This window comes from Phoca vitulina, unplaced genomic scaffold, assembly GCF_004348235.1.
Source record: "Phoca vitulina isolate PV1807 unplaced genomic scaffold, GSC_HSeal_1.0 scaffold10, whole genome shotgun sequence".
Classification (NCBI taxonomy): domain Eukaryota; kingdom Metazoa; phylum Chordata; class Mammalia; order Carnivora; family Phocidae; genus Phoca; species Phoca vitulina.
In genome coordinates, this window is record NW_022589713.1 from 40,689,253 (window position 1) to 40,708,985 (window position 19,733).

The 19,733-nt window shown below is 35.0% G+C and overlaps 1 protein-coding gene across 1 annotated transcript in view; it reads left to right on the top strand.

Annotated features, from left to right (window-relative positions):
* The window catches only part of STT3B (STT3 oligosaccharyltransferase complex catalytic subunit B), a 99,095-nt gene that overhangs the window by 21,741 nt on the left and 57,621 nt on the right, over window positions 1-19,733 (top strand). Inside the window, exon 2 of the mRNA XM_032408849.1 lies at window positions 18,197-18,305. Within this exon, the coding sequence (XP_032264740.1) occupies window positions 18,197-18,305 (109 nt within the window). The remainder of the gene's footprint in view (window positions 1-18,196; window positions 18,306-19,733) is intronic.

Below are 19,733 nucleotides of genomic sequence, written 5' to 3' on the forward strand. Positions count from 1 at the left end.
CCAGTTTTGTGGGGGAAATGTATACTTGGCAAGATTTTTAGGTATATCAAAATCTTAAACTATGTGGCTGCATACATATCTTATCTGTCACCTGATAACTTACTCTGTCCTGACTCTCCTATTTCTAATCTTGTTGCTTTTATCTTTGAGGTGGTACCTAGCTATAAAAACCTGTAAAAAGATAAAATGTCATGATTGTAAAAATTAAGAAAATTCATGTTAGAGTCACTGCGTTTTGATATCTGTTTTCTATTTTAGTTTAACAAATAGACTTTAGTATTGTAGTTAAAGACCGTGGATTTTTTTTTTTTTTTTTTAAGTAAGCTCTATGTCCGACATGGAGCTTGAACTCACGACCCTGAGATCAAGAGTCACATGATCTACCACCTGAGCCAGCCACGGGCTCCCTCCTATTTGGCTTTGATTCCTGGGAAATGAAGTTAGGTTTAGTTTTAGTCCATTATGACTACATTTTATGTGTGTCCTTATGACTTACATTTTTGTGTGTTTTTATGTAGTCTTGAATTTTTATATCTACACTTCTCTTGTCCTTTATCTTTCTGTGTTACCTTTATTTTATTATTTTATTATTTGTTTTTGTGGAATAAGAGATAAGATGTCTTACAAATCTTAGGATTTTAAAAATAATTTTTTATAGGCTTTGATTACAAAAGCTTTTAGTACTAAGGGTACATTCAACTTTCACGTCATTTTAACAAATATTTATTATGTGATAATTGTGCAGGCATAGTACCAAGGATTAGGAATATATATAGGGGTCTCTGTTGTAGTGGAACTTATTTTCTGGCAGGTAAACATGTAAACAAAGATCGAGGTAATTTCAGTTGTGAGAAAGGCTCTGAAAAAAAATAATATGGTAGCTAGTGTCTGGGATGTGGCTTTGGGACTACCACTGTAGATATGGAAGTGAAGAGGCCTTTTTGAGATGATATTTAAGCCAAGATCAAAATGACAAGGAGTTAGCTATCCCTGTGAGGATCTTAATTAAGAGCATCCCTCCAACCAGGAACACCTTGGAATGGTGAATGGACAAAATAAGGCCCCCATGGCTAGGATATAGTGACAAACATGGTATGGATAGTGTTAGGATAGGGCCAGATCAAGTGCTGAGATTGGTAATTATGGAAGTTAAACTCTTAATCAGAATTTCAAAAAAAAAGAATAAGTGGAACAGAAATTCTTTTGGTTGCAGCAGGTGTTTTTCATTTCTACATACAATACTGAATAGTTTTATGAGTGATGAAAGGCTTTAGAGGCCAGAACATAAAAAGGGATCCAAATGCATTGACTCAGGTATATGGAGTGTTCACACATGAAAATTTAATTAAATCAATTACACTATTTTTATTACCTTCTACCTGAATAGTATATTTTATAGAAAGAATAGTTTACCTTAGAGTGGGAGTTAAAACATTTTATACAGCTCCTAACCTCATACTAGCACTAACTCACTTAGGACATTTGTGGAAAATGTTTTACAATTGGATGATATATAAAATGTTCACAGGCACTTTAACAAACATTTATTGAACTTATTACATGCCAGGCAGTGTGCTTGGTGCTAGGGGTAGGAAGATCAATTCATTTATCTTTGCCTAGAGATCAAGTGAAATAGACTCTGGGCTTTGCTATTCATTAGTTGAATGACCTTGAGCAAGTTACTTAACCTCGTCATTTGTCTTTTCATCTGTGAATTGGGAATGATAATATCTATATCAATAAGTTGTCATGAAGATTAATACAAATGAAGGTACTTAGAACAGTGTATAATTCATAATCATTAAATGTTCACTGTTGTTATTATTTACTTATGTTGGAACCTACTAATAGTAAATTAATTCTGTTTAATATGTTGCATTGAACAAGGTAAAACAAAAAGTGCAAGATCGAGGTATAAAGGGGGAAGTGCCAGCTCTTACCTGAAAAGGATAGTTAAGGCTTAGAAAGAGGTGTCTTGAGTTAGGTCTTGAAAGATAGGTGTGGGAGGATACTAAAGGAGGATTTGCTCTTCGGTAACAAGAACAGCTTGTGCACAGGTATGGAAGTATGAAAAATCATGAATAGTATTTGTTTAGCGAAAAACCTGACGTTGAGGTATATAAGGTGAGAGAGAAGTAGGGAGGAGCCATTTCAGGGTAAGGGTAGGGAAGGGAGTCTTAAAAACATTAGGACTTTATCCTGTAGATTTTGGGAAACAGTTGAAGGATCGGTATAATCGTTTTAGAAATTTTTCTCTTGTGTGGGGGATGGATTGTAAGGTTGGAAGGAAATACCAGAAGCTAGGAAGTCTGTAAGAAGGCAAGTGAAATAGTCTAGATAAAATATGAAGAGAGCTTTAACTAGGGGAATTTAAGAGCTGGGTATAGGGAGTGAGGATTTTATGATTCCCAGATAAGATACCAGTGATAATGGTAACATTTTAACTAAGATAGAAAGCAACTTTTTTTAATTAACTTTTTTAGAGTGGGGCAGGGGGAGAGTGAGAGAGAGTGTTAAGCAGGCTCCACACCCAGCTCAGAGACCTGCAGGGCTCCATCTCACTACCCTGAGATCATGACCTGAGCTGAAATCAAGAGTTGGATATTTAACGGACTGAGCCACCCAGGAACTGCAAGAGCTACTTTATTAGTAGAGGGCAGAGTAAATGATGAGTTCAATTTTAAGTATGTTGAATATCATATCTGTGGAGACATCTAAGTAGATACTCAAGTAGGCTGTTCAATATATAGATTTAGAATTTAGAAAAAGGAATTGCGTACTTATACATTGTAGTCAAAGTTCAGGAAATGAACGAAGGAAAGAGGAGAGGTAACAGTGAAAAGAGAACAGTGAAGACCAAGCTTTGACATATTTGGAGCCATTTAGCATCGTGACTAAGAAAATCTCCGTCTTTGGCCCTCAGTTTTTTCATCCAAGGGATTTAAGGGCATGTGACACTTGTAAAAGAATTAATTTTCAGATTCTCAGCTTCTTTATGTACTTAAAACTGGAGTTTAGGCATCGTGCTGATTTTTTTCCCCATATCTTATTGCCGTTATCCATCAGCTGTTTTATAAGAGGAAAGCATATCACTCACCTGTCCTATATGTTGCCCTAAGATATGAAAATCTAGGGTTCCAAATGAAGGCACAATTCACAGTGTTGGTGTGGAAATACTGTGCTTTCTCTAAAGAGAACAAGTAAAATACATGTTACTGAGACAACTCTATGATTCTTTCTGACAATTTCAGTTCTTAAAAGTTTGTTTGCTGTATCATAATGTATAGAGATCAAGCATAGCAAATTTATCGTTAAGGTACTAATACATATCCTAAGATATTTATGAGAGCAACTCAAAAAAATTATAAAGACGATCTTATGAATTCTAAAGCATGAGGTAGAGCAGAAAAGTAAGTATTAGTTGAGAAGAGAAAAATGAACAGAGGTCAGCTTCAGGGATAGAAATTACAATTCAGATCTTACAATGCTTTGGTGAATTGTGTCTCATTTGGAATTTTGGTATTCAGATGGTCTTCCTTAGGACAGAGCGAACCTTTTATATAGTTAGCACAGATTTTCTCATTTTAATAAAGCTGATCATGGTTAAATAGCATTCTTTAGGAAGCAGTGTAGAATTCTAAAATTAGAAAAATAGGTCTTTTCTGTAAAAACAGTACCTTCTTTAAAAGACAGTGCTTTTTCTTCTTGTGTTTTCATACTGCAGTTTTTGCTACAGTAGTTGAAGAAATAGGAAAAGTCTTTTTCTCTTATGGAAGACCTAGATTAATGCTAGGAAGAAAAGAGCCGAATTGAAATAGTTAAGTATTGGACATATGTAATGGAGAAGGTGAACTTCCATTGCTTCACTTAAGGTGGAGATTGTATTTTTAGATAGATTATTCAAGTAATATGTTACACTAAGAGTGAAAGCCAAAAGGAGCTGCAAATTAGCTACTTCTACAAATTTTTGGCACTTTTTCCTTCAGAAAGAGGGAGAATGACTTAAAACAGACAAAATAAGCCATTTATAGACTTCATTTCTGAAATGGGTATATGAATAATTTTCTGACTTGTTAGTAGCAAGGTTGTTTAAAGATTTAATGAAAAATGAGAAACAACCATACTTGAAATTCCTATGGAATTAGAAAATACTTGATAACAGGGGAAAGAGGAAGAAATTCAAAACAAACTGTTAAACTAAATCTCATAAGTAGTTTGTTCAGGTCAAAATATTGATAGATGATTATGGTGATAATAATGGAAGTTGTATATCTCTTGGGAGATGTTGCAGTAATGGGCAGTAGAAACAATAGAATTTACATGTGTCTCTCTGTCTTGCATTCTTTCTTCTCATGAGAACTGAGACTTTGCTTTCTACCCAATAAATTTTTGATCCATGTATACTATAAAAGTGAAACAGCCTGTTTAGGTCAAATAGGAATTCCTAATTCTCTGTTTTATACCTTGTAAGCAGTTTTAAAACCATGAAGGAGAAAACTGTGTGAGAAAAAATACTCCCATCCTTTCTCGTTTCTTTTTTTTTTTTTTTTTTTAAGATTTTTATTTATTTATTTGAGAGAGAATGAGAGAGAGCACATGAGAGGGGGGAGGGTCAGAGGGAGAAGCAGGCTCCGATGCGGGACTCGATCCAGGGACTCCAGGATCATGACCTGAGCCGAAGGCAGTCGCTTAACCAACTGAGCCACCCAGGCGCCCTCGTTTCTTTTTGATACATTGAATATGCAAATGATAGCAGACATTATTTTCATGTTATCATTAGACATTGTCCAGGAGTAGTTGTTTAACATTTATGTGGCAAGCTTGTCTATAAGGGAGGAGAAATTGGGAAAAACAAGCCTGTGTTGATAGTGGAAGGGGAAGGAAGGATTGCAAGTCTTTTGGAAAATTATGTGTACCCATGCTTACATATAACTTTTAAAGATGAGAAATAGACTTTGAGGGAGTAAAGATTAGAAATTATTGTGTATGGGGCGCATGGATGGCTCAGTTGGTTAAGCATCCAATTCTTGGTTTTGGTTCAGTCATGATCTTGGGTCCTGGGATTGAGCCCTGAGTTGGGCTCCGCACTGAGCCTGGACTTTGCTTGAGATTCTTTACCCCTCCCTCTCCCTCCCCCCCACTATGTTCCTTCCCCTGCTCTTTTGCATGCCCTTTCTCTCTCAAATAAATAATAAAATCATTAAAAAAAAAATTAATAGCATACTGAGAAGAGTATGGTTGTCTGGAGACACACAGTGGTTGATTTGATTTCATATATGAAGCATAAGAAAGGTGCCAAGAAGGGGAGAAATTTGAGGCAGAGATGAGGACCACTTGCTTTGTATCTTCTTTATGAGAGTAGTATTTGTTGAAGGGTTTGGTAAAAGCATTTTGTAGATTGTGTGTGATGGTAATAAGATGGTGTGATAATGGTTATTATCGGCCATACAGTACTTAATAATGTTTTCTGGCTATGATTTTCTTTTTCTAGGCTTTTTGTGTTTTTTTTTTCTTTTTAATTTTTTCTTTAACAATTGCTCATTGTTTCAAAAAAAGTCAAAGAATGAGGCACAATCTATTGACAACTCATTATGTAACGTCCTCGGATTTTTTCGAAGGATACCCAGTCTTTGAAATATTTATGTGCATATACATGCACATGTAACTTTTAAGTTATTGGCATGAATAGGATCATATATATTAATGAATTTTGCTTCATCTACAAAACAGCATGACATATATGGTAGCCGTTAGTGCTGTTCACTAATGCCTCCTTTCCCTGTTTTCTGAGCACAAGGGAGCCATGTGACTAGAACTGGTAAATGAATTGAGAGTATAAATGGTATGTATTTCTTCCCAGCTGAGAATTTGCTGTGCTCCATCTTCTAAAGTTCTCTCTCTGGCAGAATGATTGTAACATTCAAGTTCATGGGTATTCTTGCTGTGATTGTTTAAAAGGTAATATGTACCAAAGAGTTGAAATCTAAAAAGATATAATCAGTGATATATTGGTCCTCTCTGTCCTTTTGCTTCCAAAGTGACTTAAGAAGGGGCATAAACTTCAGGATTCAAAGTTTCATCTTAACACATCTTAAGAGAACTGTGCTAATGGTGTTTTTGTGTATATAATTTTAAACATACCACTGTTTTTCAAATACTTGTTTCAGCTTTTTTGAACCCTTTCTTGAAGTGAGAATTTACACAAGAATCTAATATATAAACAAGTATATTAAATAGGATGGTGCCCTTTTCCAAAGTGTGTATCCCACTCCCCTCAAAGTTTATACCTGGCTCATGTCAGAAATGTAGTTCTAGAGGGGCACTTTGGAATCCCTGAGGTATAGGGAACTTTGAAATCCATTTATAAGGTTCTCCACTGTGCCCACCAGAGTCAGAGCTCCCTAGTTTAAATCACAGTTTGACCACTTAATTGCTGTATGACTTTGGATTTGACATCTTTGTGCCTTAGTCTAATCATCTATAGACTGGGCATAGAATCCTATCCTACCTCAAAGGTTTTATTTTTGTGTGTGAGGATTAAATGAAAGCTATTCTTTCATAGTACCTGACAATTGTTAACAATTTTTAAAAATAATTGTAAATAAATAGGGTAAATAGGGCCCAAAACTTGTCTCCTTACCACTCCCCTTCTTAAACCTCTTTCCCTTACTTTTTAAACATGCGCAACACACCCACCTTAAGGTCTTTGCCCTTGGTTGTTTCTCTATCTAGGGACAGCTCTTTCCCCCTTTTGGAATGGCTGGTTACTCCCATCCTTAAAAGTCTCACAAATATTATAAGACTCCACTTACACCTTGATTAAAGAAGTCTTTACCCCTTCCTCCCTCTTTCCCTTCTTCCTATTTCACTCTTTTATTTCGTCCCTTTAATTTCTTCCAAAGCTCTTGTTTCAATCTGAAATTACCTGGTTTGTGTTTATTGCACTTAAGCTCCAGGAGAGCTGTGACTTTGCCTGGCCTTTTCAGTGCTCTGTTCCTAGTGCCTAGCAGAAACCTGGTGCATATTTGTTGCTCAAGAATTTAAAAAAAAAATTTTTTTTTTATCTTTCAAAAATGAAAACCATACTAATGCCCAGTATAGAGTAGCCACCCTTAGAGGCACATACTGTGTTTTGACAGGCAAGAGTTTTGGGGAGGTTTTGAAGGACATGGTGTCAAATTGAGATGTTATCTATCCATAGAGGACAACCCTGAGCCCTCACTTGGAGTCCGTGTATCCTTATTTTTGATAGAAACTTAAGTTTAGTGAATCTGGTTTCTTATCTCAAGGCAAATTAAAACACTAGGGTGATTCAAGGCTTCTGTCTTAAGGGGACTGTGTTGAAATGTGGTAATACTTGGTATAGTACTCCACCACCTCACTCTCCTTTTTGCTCTATCTCCCTCCCTTCCTTCCCTCGTTTGCTACTTGTATTTGTTGTTCTTTAGCACCATCATTGATCAAAGCCGCTTGCCTCTCCTTTGTTTCTTTCCTCCTTTCTATTTCTGATTGATTCCTCTGTTTCTTAAGATTTTATTTGCAAAGGCCGAGTTAAACTAGACTTGTGTTGTCTTAAGAAAATTAGATTTGTGGACTGAACACTTGGGAGGTGGAACATGTTTGCCTCTCATCGCCTCTGTATTTATACTGGTTACTTCTAGTTTGAATCTATTCTATAAGTCCTGGTTTCTAAAGTTCTGACATTTTTACTGTGTTTATTTAAAACTGTATCAATCTTGTATCTGTATAGGAAAAAGGTAGGAATTATTATAGCAGGCACTTATTTGAGACAATCAGTTTAATGCCAGTGTTATGAAACAGCAACATCGTCTGCCCTCACCTCCCTTCTCCAGAAATGTCAAATAGCAAACTTTAAAGATTTAATTATTTGTATGCATTTGGTAGATAGTTTTAGAGAAGGAACATGGTTTAGGGAAAAGAATGACAGAATTGGCCCTTGGAAAACTTGTGTTTTACTTTCAGTGCTACCTTTAGCGCCTGTCTTGAGGCTAGAACTTTGTCTTTTACTTCCTCCTATAAATTAAGTGAAGCTTTTATTTCTTAGCTTTTCCAGTTCAAATTCTACACATACCATATATTACGTTTCAAAAGCTAGTCACAGGGTAAGTATTAGGTGCCTTGAGGTTGGTCATAGCATTAAGATAACAATATACTGACTGTTCTTCCCCTTAATTTATTCTTAGGCATTTTCCAATTATGTTAATATTTTTTCTGACACACTGCCATATTTTTGTAGAGAATTGGAAGTGTTAAACGTACAAATCCCTTTCCCACCTCAGAGGTTTCTGTTGTTTCTTCTTCTCCTTCCCCCCCCCCCAAAGGTTTCTTCTTGAAGGTAGAAAAGCTATAGGTTGATTTTAGGGCTGAGGCATAATTTTTTTTAACCCTCTTTAAGATTAAGAGTATATTGTGGTATGTTGCTTCATAATCATGAGATTCTGTTTTTGTTTTTATTGTTTTGAGTGTACATTAGGTAATTCATTTAGATGAAATAAATCCAAAATCAAATGTACAAGTGGTTACATCTTCAACAGGATTTATAGAAGGAAAATGCAGAGGCAGCTGTTAGTGGCTTTTTCTTCTTGTTCATAAAGGTAGTTAGTACTAGTTTACAAATAGGATGGAATTTAGTTTTTGTTTTCAAAAGGAAACAATACAGTATATGCCGGATAAACCTTAAACCAGCTTGTAAAATTCTTTTTAAGCTATAATGTTTTGAATACAGCATTGTAGTAATATCTCTACTAGAACCCAAGAAATACAACCTTTTTTTCATGAATAAGAATTAGGGAATAGTGCAATTGCTGGATCATAGGGTTTTTTGGGCACACCAATAATTAGAACACTGACTTAAATTTTTGTCTTCTATTCCTTTCTTCATTAAACTCAAGCAATTGTGTGCACAAAAGCAGTCTTCAATTTTAGCATGTCCAGTTCACATATTAAAAAATTTTTAAGTAGCTGGAGTGTTATAGACAAAAGGACCATCAAGTGGTAACTGTTGAAGCTGGGTGATACATACCTGGAGGTTCATTATAGTATTAGATCTACTTTTGTGTATGCTTGAAATTGTCCATGATATTGTGTGTGTGTGTATACATATAGTTTACATATACACACACAGGTATGTTATTAATTGTAATAAAATTTATATACAGATACATTATTTACATAATTATACAGGGAACACAATACATATATATGTATTTAAAAAAAAACAAACAGGTAGTGGCTTCCAGAAGCAAGTTCTTTATTCCTATTTTCTTACTTTTCATTGTTTCCTATAGATATAGGGAAAGGCAATTATGAAATACAGTGTCTCTGAATAGTCACACAATACATATATATGGAAACTTTATTATGGAAAATATCACAAATTGGATAGAACAAAATGGAAACAAACTATTACCTCTTACAACAGGGTTTTCAAAACCTGAAGTTTGCCAAGTTGTCTTTGACACATCTGTTTGTTTTTAACAGTCACAGGGAAGTTTATTGATTTTCAAATTTAAAGTCTGAAGGAATCTAGTGATAAATTATTAGAATTAATAAGCATTTGCAAGGTTTCTGGTTACAAAATCAATGTAAAAATATCAAGAGATTTCATGTCAATGTCAAACAGAATTTTTAAAAATTAAATGAAGATACCATTAAAGATAGGAAAAAATCTAAGCAAAGATGTGCAAGACCTCTAAGGTTAAGTTATATATTTTCTGGAATGACATTAAAGAAGATTTAAATGAAGGAGATAAACTGTATTAATAGGTTTGATGAGTCAGTATTGTAAAGATGTTAATTCTCCCCAAACTGTTGTGTGGAGTTAATGGATTTTCAGTCAAAACGTCACTTTTTTTTTTTTTTTTGGTGGAATTGACAGGCTTATTTTAAAATTTATATAGAAATGCAAAAGGACAAAATAAAAAACACAGTTAAAAAAAAAGTTCTACCAGGTATCAAGATATAATTTAAAGCTCCAGTAATGAAGCTTACATATTATTGATGCAAGGATAGACATAAAGACCACCTGAACAAAAAAGAATCCAAAAACAGATCTGCACATTAACGAACCTTAATATATGATGGAGGTGGAACTGTAGAGCAATGGAGAAAAGATAGTTGTTTTAATAAATGATGGTGGAATGATTATTTATAAGGAGAAAATAAAAATAAAAATAAAATTGAATCCCTATTTCACACCATGTGAAGTAACCCATTCCAGGTGTATTAAAGATCTAAATAAGTAAGTTGAAATTATCACGAAGAAGAAAATAAAACAAAATCCTTATGACTTTGGGGTAGGGAAGGACTTTATTTTTAACCAGGAGTAAAGCACTAACCCTATAGCAGAAAGTTGGTAAATTAGGTTTATGTCAAGAATTTCTATTCTTTTGGGGTGCCTGGATGGCTCATTTGGTACAGCAGCTGCCTTTGGCTCAGGTCACGATCCCAGGGTCCTGGGACTGAGCCCCGCATCGGGCTCCCTGCTCAATGGGGAGCCTGCTTCTCCCTCTCCCTCTACCTGCTGCTCCCCCTACTTGTGCTTTCTCTCTCTCTGTCAAATAAATGAAATCTTAAAAAAAAAGAATTTCTATTCTTTTAAATACCATTGCAAGTGAAAAGAGAAGCCATGGAAAGAAGCTTACAGCTTATAAAAAACTTATTTAAATCACCTAGAAAAAAAAGTGTGCAAAGTATTTCAACACACACTTTACCCAAGAGGAAATTTTAATGACCAGTAAATATATGAAAAGTATTCAACCTCAGGAGTTCTCATGGAAATTTCAAACATAGTTACCATTGTTGGCAAGAATTAACTTTGGTGATCCTGTGTTGGTAATATTACTAAGCAACAAGAACTCTTGGATAGAGTGTCCACTTTTTATTTATTTATCCCTATAGTCATAGTTAATTTAGCTATCACACTGGGCTTAGATTAGTTGAATGGTATGTTGTGTGGGGGAAGGATGAGAATGGCGTACTATATTATGGGTCTAAAAAAACTAGTGACTAACACTGAAAGTGCCCGGTGAAATGAGTGTACTGCCTTTTATAGTCCTGTTGTTTCACTTCCAGGAGGTAAGAGATGAAAGCCATAAGGGCATTCAGAAGAACATTCATGGTGATGGGTTGGAAACTGAGCCAGAAAATGGATAGAAAAACAAATGACGGGCGCCTGGGTGGCTCAGTCGTTAAGCGTCTGCCTTCAGCTCAGGTCATGGTCCCAGGGTCCTGGGATCGAGTCCCGCATCGGGCTTCCTGCTCGATGTCAGGAAGCCTGCTTCTCCCTCTCCCACTCCTCCTGCTGTGTTCCCTCTCTCACTGTGTCTCTCTCTCTGTCAAATAAATAAAATCTTAAAAAAAAACAAAAACAAATGACAATTCAGGCAGGAGGAAGTTAACTGAAAATCAAAGAGAATGTGTATGTAAGAATCCATAAAGGAGTTCTGGGAGTCTTGCATACCAGGAGAAACTTGATCTTTGGGATAAAATTGGACTAAACACATTCTACTTATGTTTATGTTTAGTTTTTAGGTACCTTGACTAGGTTTTCAATAGAATCTTAATGAGCTTTCTTGTTTGTTCTAACTTTTTAATTATGCCTTCAGGCTTGGATCTCAGAAGTATAGTTAAATCTGTCTTTGTCTTTAATTTGGGGATACCATTTAAAATTGGCATTAGGTACAGGTACCTATCAAGATAGCTTGATTGTATCTCACCCCCACTGAAAAACATATTTGTGAAATCAGTTATTCATTTAACATATTTGAGGGCTACTGTGTGTTACGTGCTGTACCAGATGTTGGAGACACAGTGGTATCCTAGTGGGAGCATTTATCTAGTGAGGTGAATATTAAGTGAACTAATGTGAAACTAGATCTGTGGCAAGTGCTAGGAAGAAAAGTACACTGAACCATTTCAGAACAGCATCCCTATAAATGCTGAAGTTTGAAGGATGAGTTATTTAGGCTAAGAAGGGGAGATATTAGTGATCCAGGGAGAGGGAATTAGCAGTCTGAAGATCTTAGGAAGGAATAAAGTGAGTCTGGAGAACTGAAAGATGGTACAGTAATCCCCCCCCCCCCCATATGTGATTTCACTTTCTGTGGTTTCAGTTAACTGTGGTCAACTGCAGATGATCCTCCTGTCAGAAGGTCAACAGTAGCCTAATGCTACTTCACAATGCCTACATCATTCACCTCACTTTATCTCCTCTCATAGGCAGTTTATCATCTCAAATCATTATAAGAAGAAGGAGTGGTACCACACAATAAGATACTTTGAGAGACCACATTCACATTACTTTTATTATAGTATATTGTTATAATTCTATTTTATTATTATTGTTAATCTCTAACTGTGCCTAATTTATAAGTTAAACTTTATCATCATAGGTATGTATATGAAAAAATGTAATATATATAGGGTTCCATACTCTGCAGTTTCAAATAGTCACTGGGGGTCTTGGAATCTATCCCTCACAGATAAGGGGGGCTACTGTATATGGGAAGTAGGGAGATAGTAAGGTATGAAATGAGACTGTAGTGTTATATAAGAGCTAGAGTGTGTGTGGCTTTATGTTAAGAAGTGGAGGTTCCTTCCCTTAAAATTTTTCTTTTTTTTTTTTTTTACTTTTAAGAGAGGAAGCCTTTGAATAGTTTAGCAGAAGGTTGCAATATGATCACATTTGCATTTTGAAAAGATGTTCTTTGTTGAGATGTATACAGATTGGAAATTTAGGAGATAGGCAAAATGGATCTAGGGAGATGAATTGGAGACTACCACTATAGTCTAGTTACGATGATAGCTTGGATTAGAGTGCTAGTATCAGAGTAGGAAAAGAGTGGACAAATTGTCCAGTTTGTTGGTGTATACTTGTTCATAGTAGTCTCTTATGATCTTTTGTATTTTTGTGATACCAGTTATAGTGGACAAATTTCAGAGATACTTAAGAAGTAAAATGACAGGGCGCCTGGGTGGCTCAGATGGTTAAGCGTCTGCCTTTGGCTCAGGTCATGATCCCAGGGTCCTGGGATCGAGTCCCGCATCGGGCTCCTTGCTCAGCAGGGAGTCTGTTTCTCCCTCTCCCTCTGCCTCTCCCCCTGCTTGTTCTCTCTCTGTCTCTCTCGCAAATGAATAAATAAAATCTTTAAAAAAAAAAAAAAATGGAAGTAAAATGACAACTTGATTATGATCTGTGTATAGGATGTGAGAGGGAAGGAACTATCAAGGACGGCATCTAAATTTTTGTCTTTAACTTAGGTGGTAGAACACCCTGAAAGCAGACAGAGTGTATATATATGTTTGGAGGAGTCTGATCATGAGTTTAGTTATTGAGTTTGAGATGCCTTTGTGACATTCAAAGACAAAACCAAACTCAAACAAAAAAACTGACGTAGGCAGGGAGAAAGGATTGGTAAATTGTTGGGCATGCTGGTAATAATTACTGAAGAGACCCAGGTGTAACTGACATCTCTTGGGGGAGAGTTAGAGTGAGTTAATGAGAGGGTAAAGGAGGCTGTCTGTACAGAAAGCAGGAAGAGGACTGGAGATGTGGGGTAAAAATCTGGAGACTTGTAGTAATCCTTAGTGTTCTGAAATTTATTGAGATGTGTATGCGGTTTCTTTTTCCCAGTTAAAAGAAATGTAAAAACTTTCTGGATTTATCTTTAGATTTCTTAATTTTTTTCATAATACTTTTTCCAGCTTTATTGAAATATAATTGACAAAGTTGTATAAAATGTACCGCTTGATGATTTGATAGCCCTACATTGTGAAATAATTACCACAGTCAATTTAATAAACATATGCATTGCTTGGATGAGGACCCTGAAGATCTACTCAACAAATTTCAAGTATATAGTATATTATTATTAACTACAGTCACCATGTTGTACATTAAATCCTTAGAATTTATTCGTGTTATAACTGAAAGTTTGTACCTTTTGATCATCTCCCCATTTGTCCATTCCCACATCCCCTGGCAATCACCATTCTACTGAGTTAAACTTTTTTTTTTTTTTTTTTTAGTAGTTCACTTATGAGTGATAGTATTTTTCTTTCTCTGTCTGGCTTATTTTTTCATAGCATAATACCCTCCAGTTTCATCCATGTTGTTACAAACCAAATGACAAGATTTCCTTCTGCTTTGTGGCGGAATAAGATTCCATTATATGTATTTACATTTTCTTTTTCCATTCATCCATTGACAGACATTTAGGTTGTTTCCATATCTCTGCTATTAGGAAAAATGCTACAATGAACATGGGAGTGCAGGTATCTCTTCCAGATACTGATTTCTTCTTTAGGATATATACTCAGAAATAGGGTTGCTGGTGGTTCCATTTTAATTTTTTGAGGAGCCTCCATACTGTTTTCCATAATGGATGTTTTCCATAATTTATATTCCCACCATCCCTGTACAAGGTTTCCTTTTCTCAAACCCTTGACATTTGTTACCTCTTATCTTTTTGATGATAGCCATCCTAATAGGTGTGAGGTGTATCTCATTGTGGTTTTGGTTTGCATTTCCCTGATGGGTAGTGATGTTGAGCACCTTTTCCTATACCTGTTGATCATATGTATATCTTTGGAAAAATGTCTGTTCGGCTCCATTTTTAAATCAGATTTTTGATTTGGGGAGGTTTTTGTTGTTATTGAGTGGCATGGGTTCCTTTTATATTTTAGATACTACTCTCATTCCATAGATTGCCTTTTCAGATATTGTTTATTTTTTTCTTTGCTTTGCACAAACTTTTTGGTTTGATACAGTCTCAATTTTGTTGCTTGTGTTGCTTGTTTTTGGTGCCCCCCCCCCCAATCATTGCCAAAGGCAATGTCAAGGAACTTTTTCTCTGTTTTTTGTTTGTTTTAGAGTTTTATGGTTTCAGGTGTTAACGTGTAAGTCTATAATGCATTTTGAGTTAATTTTTTGTATGGTGTAAGATAAGGGTCCACTTTTATTTTTTCACATATAATGTCCAGTTTTCCCAACACCATTATTGAAGAGACTATTCTTTCCCTGTTATTGTTCTTGGCACCCTTGTCAAAGATTAGTTGACTCCATATGTGTGGGTTTATTTCTTGGCCCTGTATTCTGTTCCAATGATCTATTTCTTTTCTTTTTTCTTTTTTTTTTTTTAATGCCAGTACCATACTGTCTTAATTACTATTGCTTTGTAATAGAGTTTGAAGTCAGGAAGTATGATTCCTCCACCTTTGTGATACCACCTTCTTCTTTGTCAAGATTGCTTTGGATATTCAAAGTCTTTTTTGGTTCCATATACATTTTTGGATTATTTTTTTTTATTTCTGTGAAAAATGTTGTAATTTTTATGGAGATTGCATTGAATTTATAGATTGCTTTGGGTACTGTGAACATTTTAACAATATTAATGGTTCAATCCAAGAACATGGAATATCTTTCCATTTACTTGTGTCTTTCATCATCTTACAGTTTCAGTGAACAGGTGTTTTACTTTGGTTAAATTTATTCCTAAGTATTTTATTGACTTTAATACTATTATAAATGGGATTGTTTTCTTAATTTCTCTTTGAGATATTTCACAGTTAGTGCATAGAAATGCAACTGAGTTTTGAATAATAATTTTGTAACCTGCACCTTTACTGAATCCTCTTTGTTAGTTCTAACGGTTATTTGGCGGAGTCTTTAGGTTTTTCTATATATAAGATTGTGTTCTCTGCAAACAGTTTTGCTTCTTCTTTCCCAGCTTGGATGCCTTTTATTTCTTTTTCTTGCCTAATTACTCCGGCTAGGACTTTAGTTTTGTCTTGAATAGAAGTGGAAGAGTGGGTACCCTTGTCTTGTTCCTGATCTTAGAGGAAAAACTTTCACCATTGAGTTTGATGTTAGCTGTGGGCTTGTCAAATGTGACCTTTATTATGTTGAGGTACCTTCCTTTTCTACCCAGTTTGTTGAGAGTTTTTGTCATGAAAGGATGTTGAATTTTGCCAAATGCTTTTTCTGTATCTATTGAAATGATTAGGTGATTTTTTTCTTCATTTTTATTAATATGGTCTATCACATTGATTGATTTCCATATGTTGAACCATCCTAGACTCCTAGGGATAAATACTTGTTGATGCTGTATGATCATGGTGTATTGAAGAATGTGCTATTGAATTTGGTTTGCTTGTATTTTCTTGATTTTTACATGTATGTTCATCAGGGACATTGGCCTGTAATCTTGTATCTTGTAGTGCCCTCATCTGGCTTTGATAAGAGGGCAAATCTAGTCTCAAAGTGGGGGTTGGAAGTGTTGTCTCTTCTTTGATTTTTTTGGAAGAGTTTGAGAAGGATTAGCATTAATTATTCTTCAGATGTTTGGTAGAATTTGCCATTAAAGCCATCTTGTTGGTTTTCTTTTTGGGAGGTTTCTGATTACTGATTCAATCTCCTTGTTATGGTTCTCTTTAGATTTTCTATTTCTTCCTGGTTCAGTCTTGATGCAGGTTATATGTTTTTAATTATTCATTTCTTCTAGGTTGTCCGATTTGTTGGTATATAATTAATTGTTCATAGTAGTCTCTTATGATCCTTTGTATTTTTGTGGTATCAGTTATAATGTCTCCCCTTTCATTTCTGATTTTATTTGTCTGAGTCTTCTCTGTTTTCTTAGTCTAGCTAAAAGTTCATCCATTTTGTTTATCTTTTCTTAGTTTTGTTGATCTTTTATGTTTCTAGTCTCTATTTCATTTATCTTTGCTCTGATCTTTGTTATTTCCTTTCTTCTGCTAACTTTGGGAATAGTTTATTCTTTTTTTTAGTTCCTTGAAGTGTAAAGTTAGGTTGTTTGAGATCTGGTTTTATATTAATGTAGATATTTATTGCTCTAAACTTTCCTCTTAAACCTGCTTTTGATGCATTCTGTAAGTTTTACTATGTTGCATTTCCATTTGTGTTTGTCTCAAGATATTTTTTATTGTCCTTTTTATTTCTCCTTTGGCCTATTGATTGTTCAGGACTGTATTTTCAATTTCCACATGTTTGTGAATTTTCCACTTTTTTGATATCTAGAGTCCTACCATGGTGGTTTAAAAAGATACTTGATATAATTTCAGTCTTCTTAAATTCGTTAAGACTTGTTTTGTGGCCTAACATATAATATATTCTGGAGAAATTCTGTTCGTGCCCGAGAATAGTATGTGTTCTGCCACTGTCAGATGTAATGTTCTATATTAATCTGTTAGATACATTTGGTTTGAAGTGTGGTTCAAGTCCAGTATCACCTTATTGATACTCTTTTTGTATGATCTCTCCAGTATTGAAAGTAGGTATCGAAGTCCTCTATATTATTGCATTGCTGTCTGTTTCTGCTTTTGGATCTGCTACATTTGCTTAATATATTTAGGTGCTCTGATGTTGAGTGTGTATATGTTTACAGTTGTTAACATCCTTTCAGGCTGCTGTGGCTTGTCTTAGTCTCTGCAGATAGTCGTATTTCTGCTTCCTATGGTATTCTTCCATTGGTTTTTGATGCATAGCTTTCGTGTTGCTTACTTTTCTCCAGTGTTTGGTTTGGGGGTGTGCTTATTTTTGTATTTGATGAAATTTATCTGAAAATGCTGCAGTGCATTTCTTCTCATTTGTCTTTTGTCTTCCATTGATTAAATTTCTCATTCCTGAAGGTCATATTATTGTTTCACAGTGCTCTTATAGTTTATTTATAGTTTATTCTCTTATGGTTTTAGTGCTATTATAATTTATTCTTTAGTCCTGTTATTTTTAGGGTTGTAGGATTGGAGGCGATCATGTCAAGTGTGCTCCTTTCATTTTGATGCTGTCTTTTGTTAGTGGTTCTTAATCTTTTGAGAGTCACTGACTTGGACCATGTGGTGAATTCTGTGTACCCTCACCGTTTTTTGTTCAAATGCATAGCTGTGTACCGCTGCCGGTACCCTAACAATGGCCAAATGTTAATTTGAGCATTATTAATTTTGTAGGCATGGTTTTTTTGGGGGGGGATCTTTGTTTTTGGTTTTAGGTAAGTGGTATAAGCCTATTCCTTGGAGAATAATGTCAATTTCTATGAAAGAAATATGTATGTAGGCCATACAGTTAAATATAAAGATATTTACATTTATAATAGAAAGATAGGGCTATTTCTTTCTACTAAGCAAACTTTTATAACATTTCCTTTTTTCCTCTTTTCTCTAGGTTTAACTATAGATCAACACATCATCTTGCATCTCATGGGTTCTATGAATTTTTAAATTGGTTTGATGAAAGAGCATGGTATCCACTAGGAAGAATAGTAGGTGGTACTGTAAGTATATCTGCAGTTATTTGTTAATCATAGTAGTTATGTTAATCATAAAGTTTTTATAGCTATTTGAGTAAATCATTAGTTGCTAAGGTGATGGAGATTTTTGAAACCTTTGTATAGTTAACTAATACAGTTTTCTGTGACTGATTAGTATTTAATATACTAAATCTCTTTTTGACACTCGTTCTCTTCCCCCACCCCTTTCCCTGCACTTGTTTGGGTTATCTCACACTGGCCATTATTTCTGACAAGTGGAGGCTGGGAGGGGACATTTCTTGTCATAGTACATCTTAAGTTCATGTTATTTGTGGTTTTGTTCTATAGCAACTTCATTGAAAAAATATTTTTTGGAAGAAAATACAAATTTAGAAGAATCAGATAATTTTATTTACATTGGGGGGTGGAGGCGGCAGAGGGAAAGGGGGAAGAGAGAATCTTAAGCAGGCTCCACGCCCAGTGCAGAGCCCAGCGCGGGGCGCAGTGTCACAACCCTGAGACCATGACCTGAGCTAAAATCAAGAGTCAGACACTTAACCAACTTAGCCACCCAGGCGCCCCCAGATAATTTTAATTTTTAGGTCCTAAAGCTGCCCTAAATTATTTCAGGTAATTGAGTACTGATCATATAGCTCATAGAGAGCGATTATATTCAGAATGTGACATAAGGGACATATTTTTACGGTCTGGAATGTAAGGAGAATGTTGAAGAGAAAGTGCAAGATGGATATCTTTGGGGAAATAAATGTTTAGTCTTATTTTTTTCTTGAAATTTTGTCAAATGTTTATCAATTTTATTAGATCTCTTAACCCAAAGAAACTAACTTTGTTGATTATCTTTATTATGTGTTTGTCTTTTATTGTATTTCAGTTTATTTCCTTTCTCCCATTTTCTTGAGTTTATTTTGATGTTTTTCTGACTTCTTGATATAGTTTGCTCATTAACTGTTCTTTGTTATTAATGTATTTATTTTAAAGCTATAAATTCCCACTAATCACTGTTTTAGCTACATTTATAATGCCTAAGTTTTGATACGTAGTACTTTTATTTTCATTCAAGTTGAAATTTATTTCAATTCCCCTTATCATTCCTGCTGCTTCATGGGTTATTTAGAATTGTATTTAACTTTTAAACGTAAGAGGACTTCCTGGTTATCTTTTTTTGCTTTATATTATGGTTAGAGAGCAAATTCTGTAATTTCAGTCCTTTGAAATTTATTGAGACTTGATTTGTGGCCTAGCATATAGCCACATTTTTAAATGTTCCCTCTCTGTTTGGAAAGAATATGTTCTCCGTGATAGTAAGATGTTGTTTCTAATCTGGGGCATTTTCTTATCCTTAATGTAAACAGAGATAGAAGGAGAGGAGTCGTGGTCTCCAGGGCAAATTAGGAAGGTATTGAGTGGTAAGAGATGTGATAGATGACTATT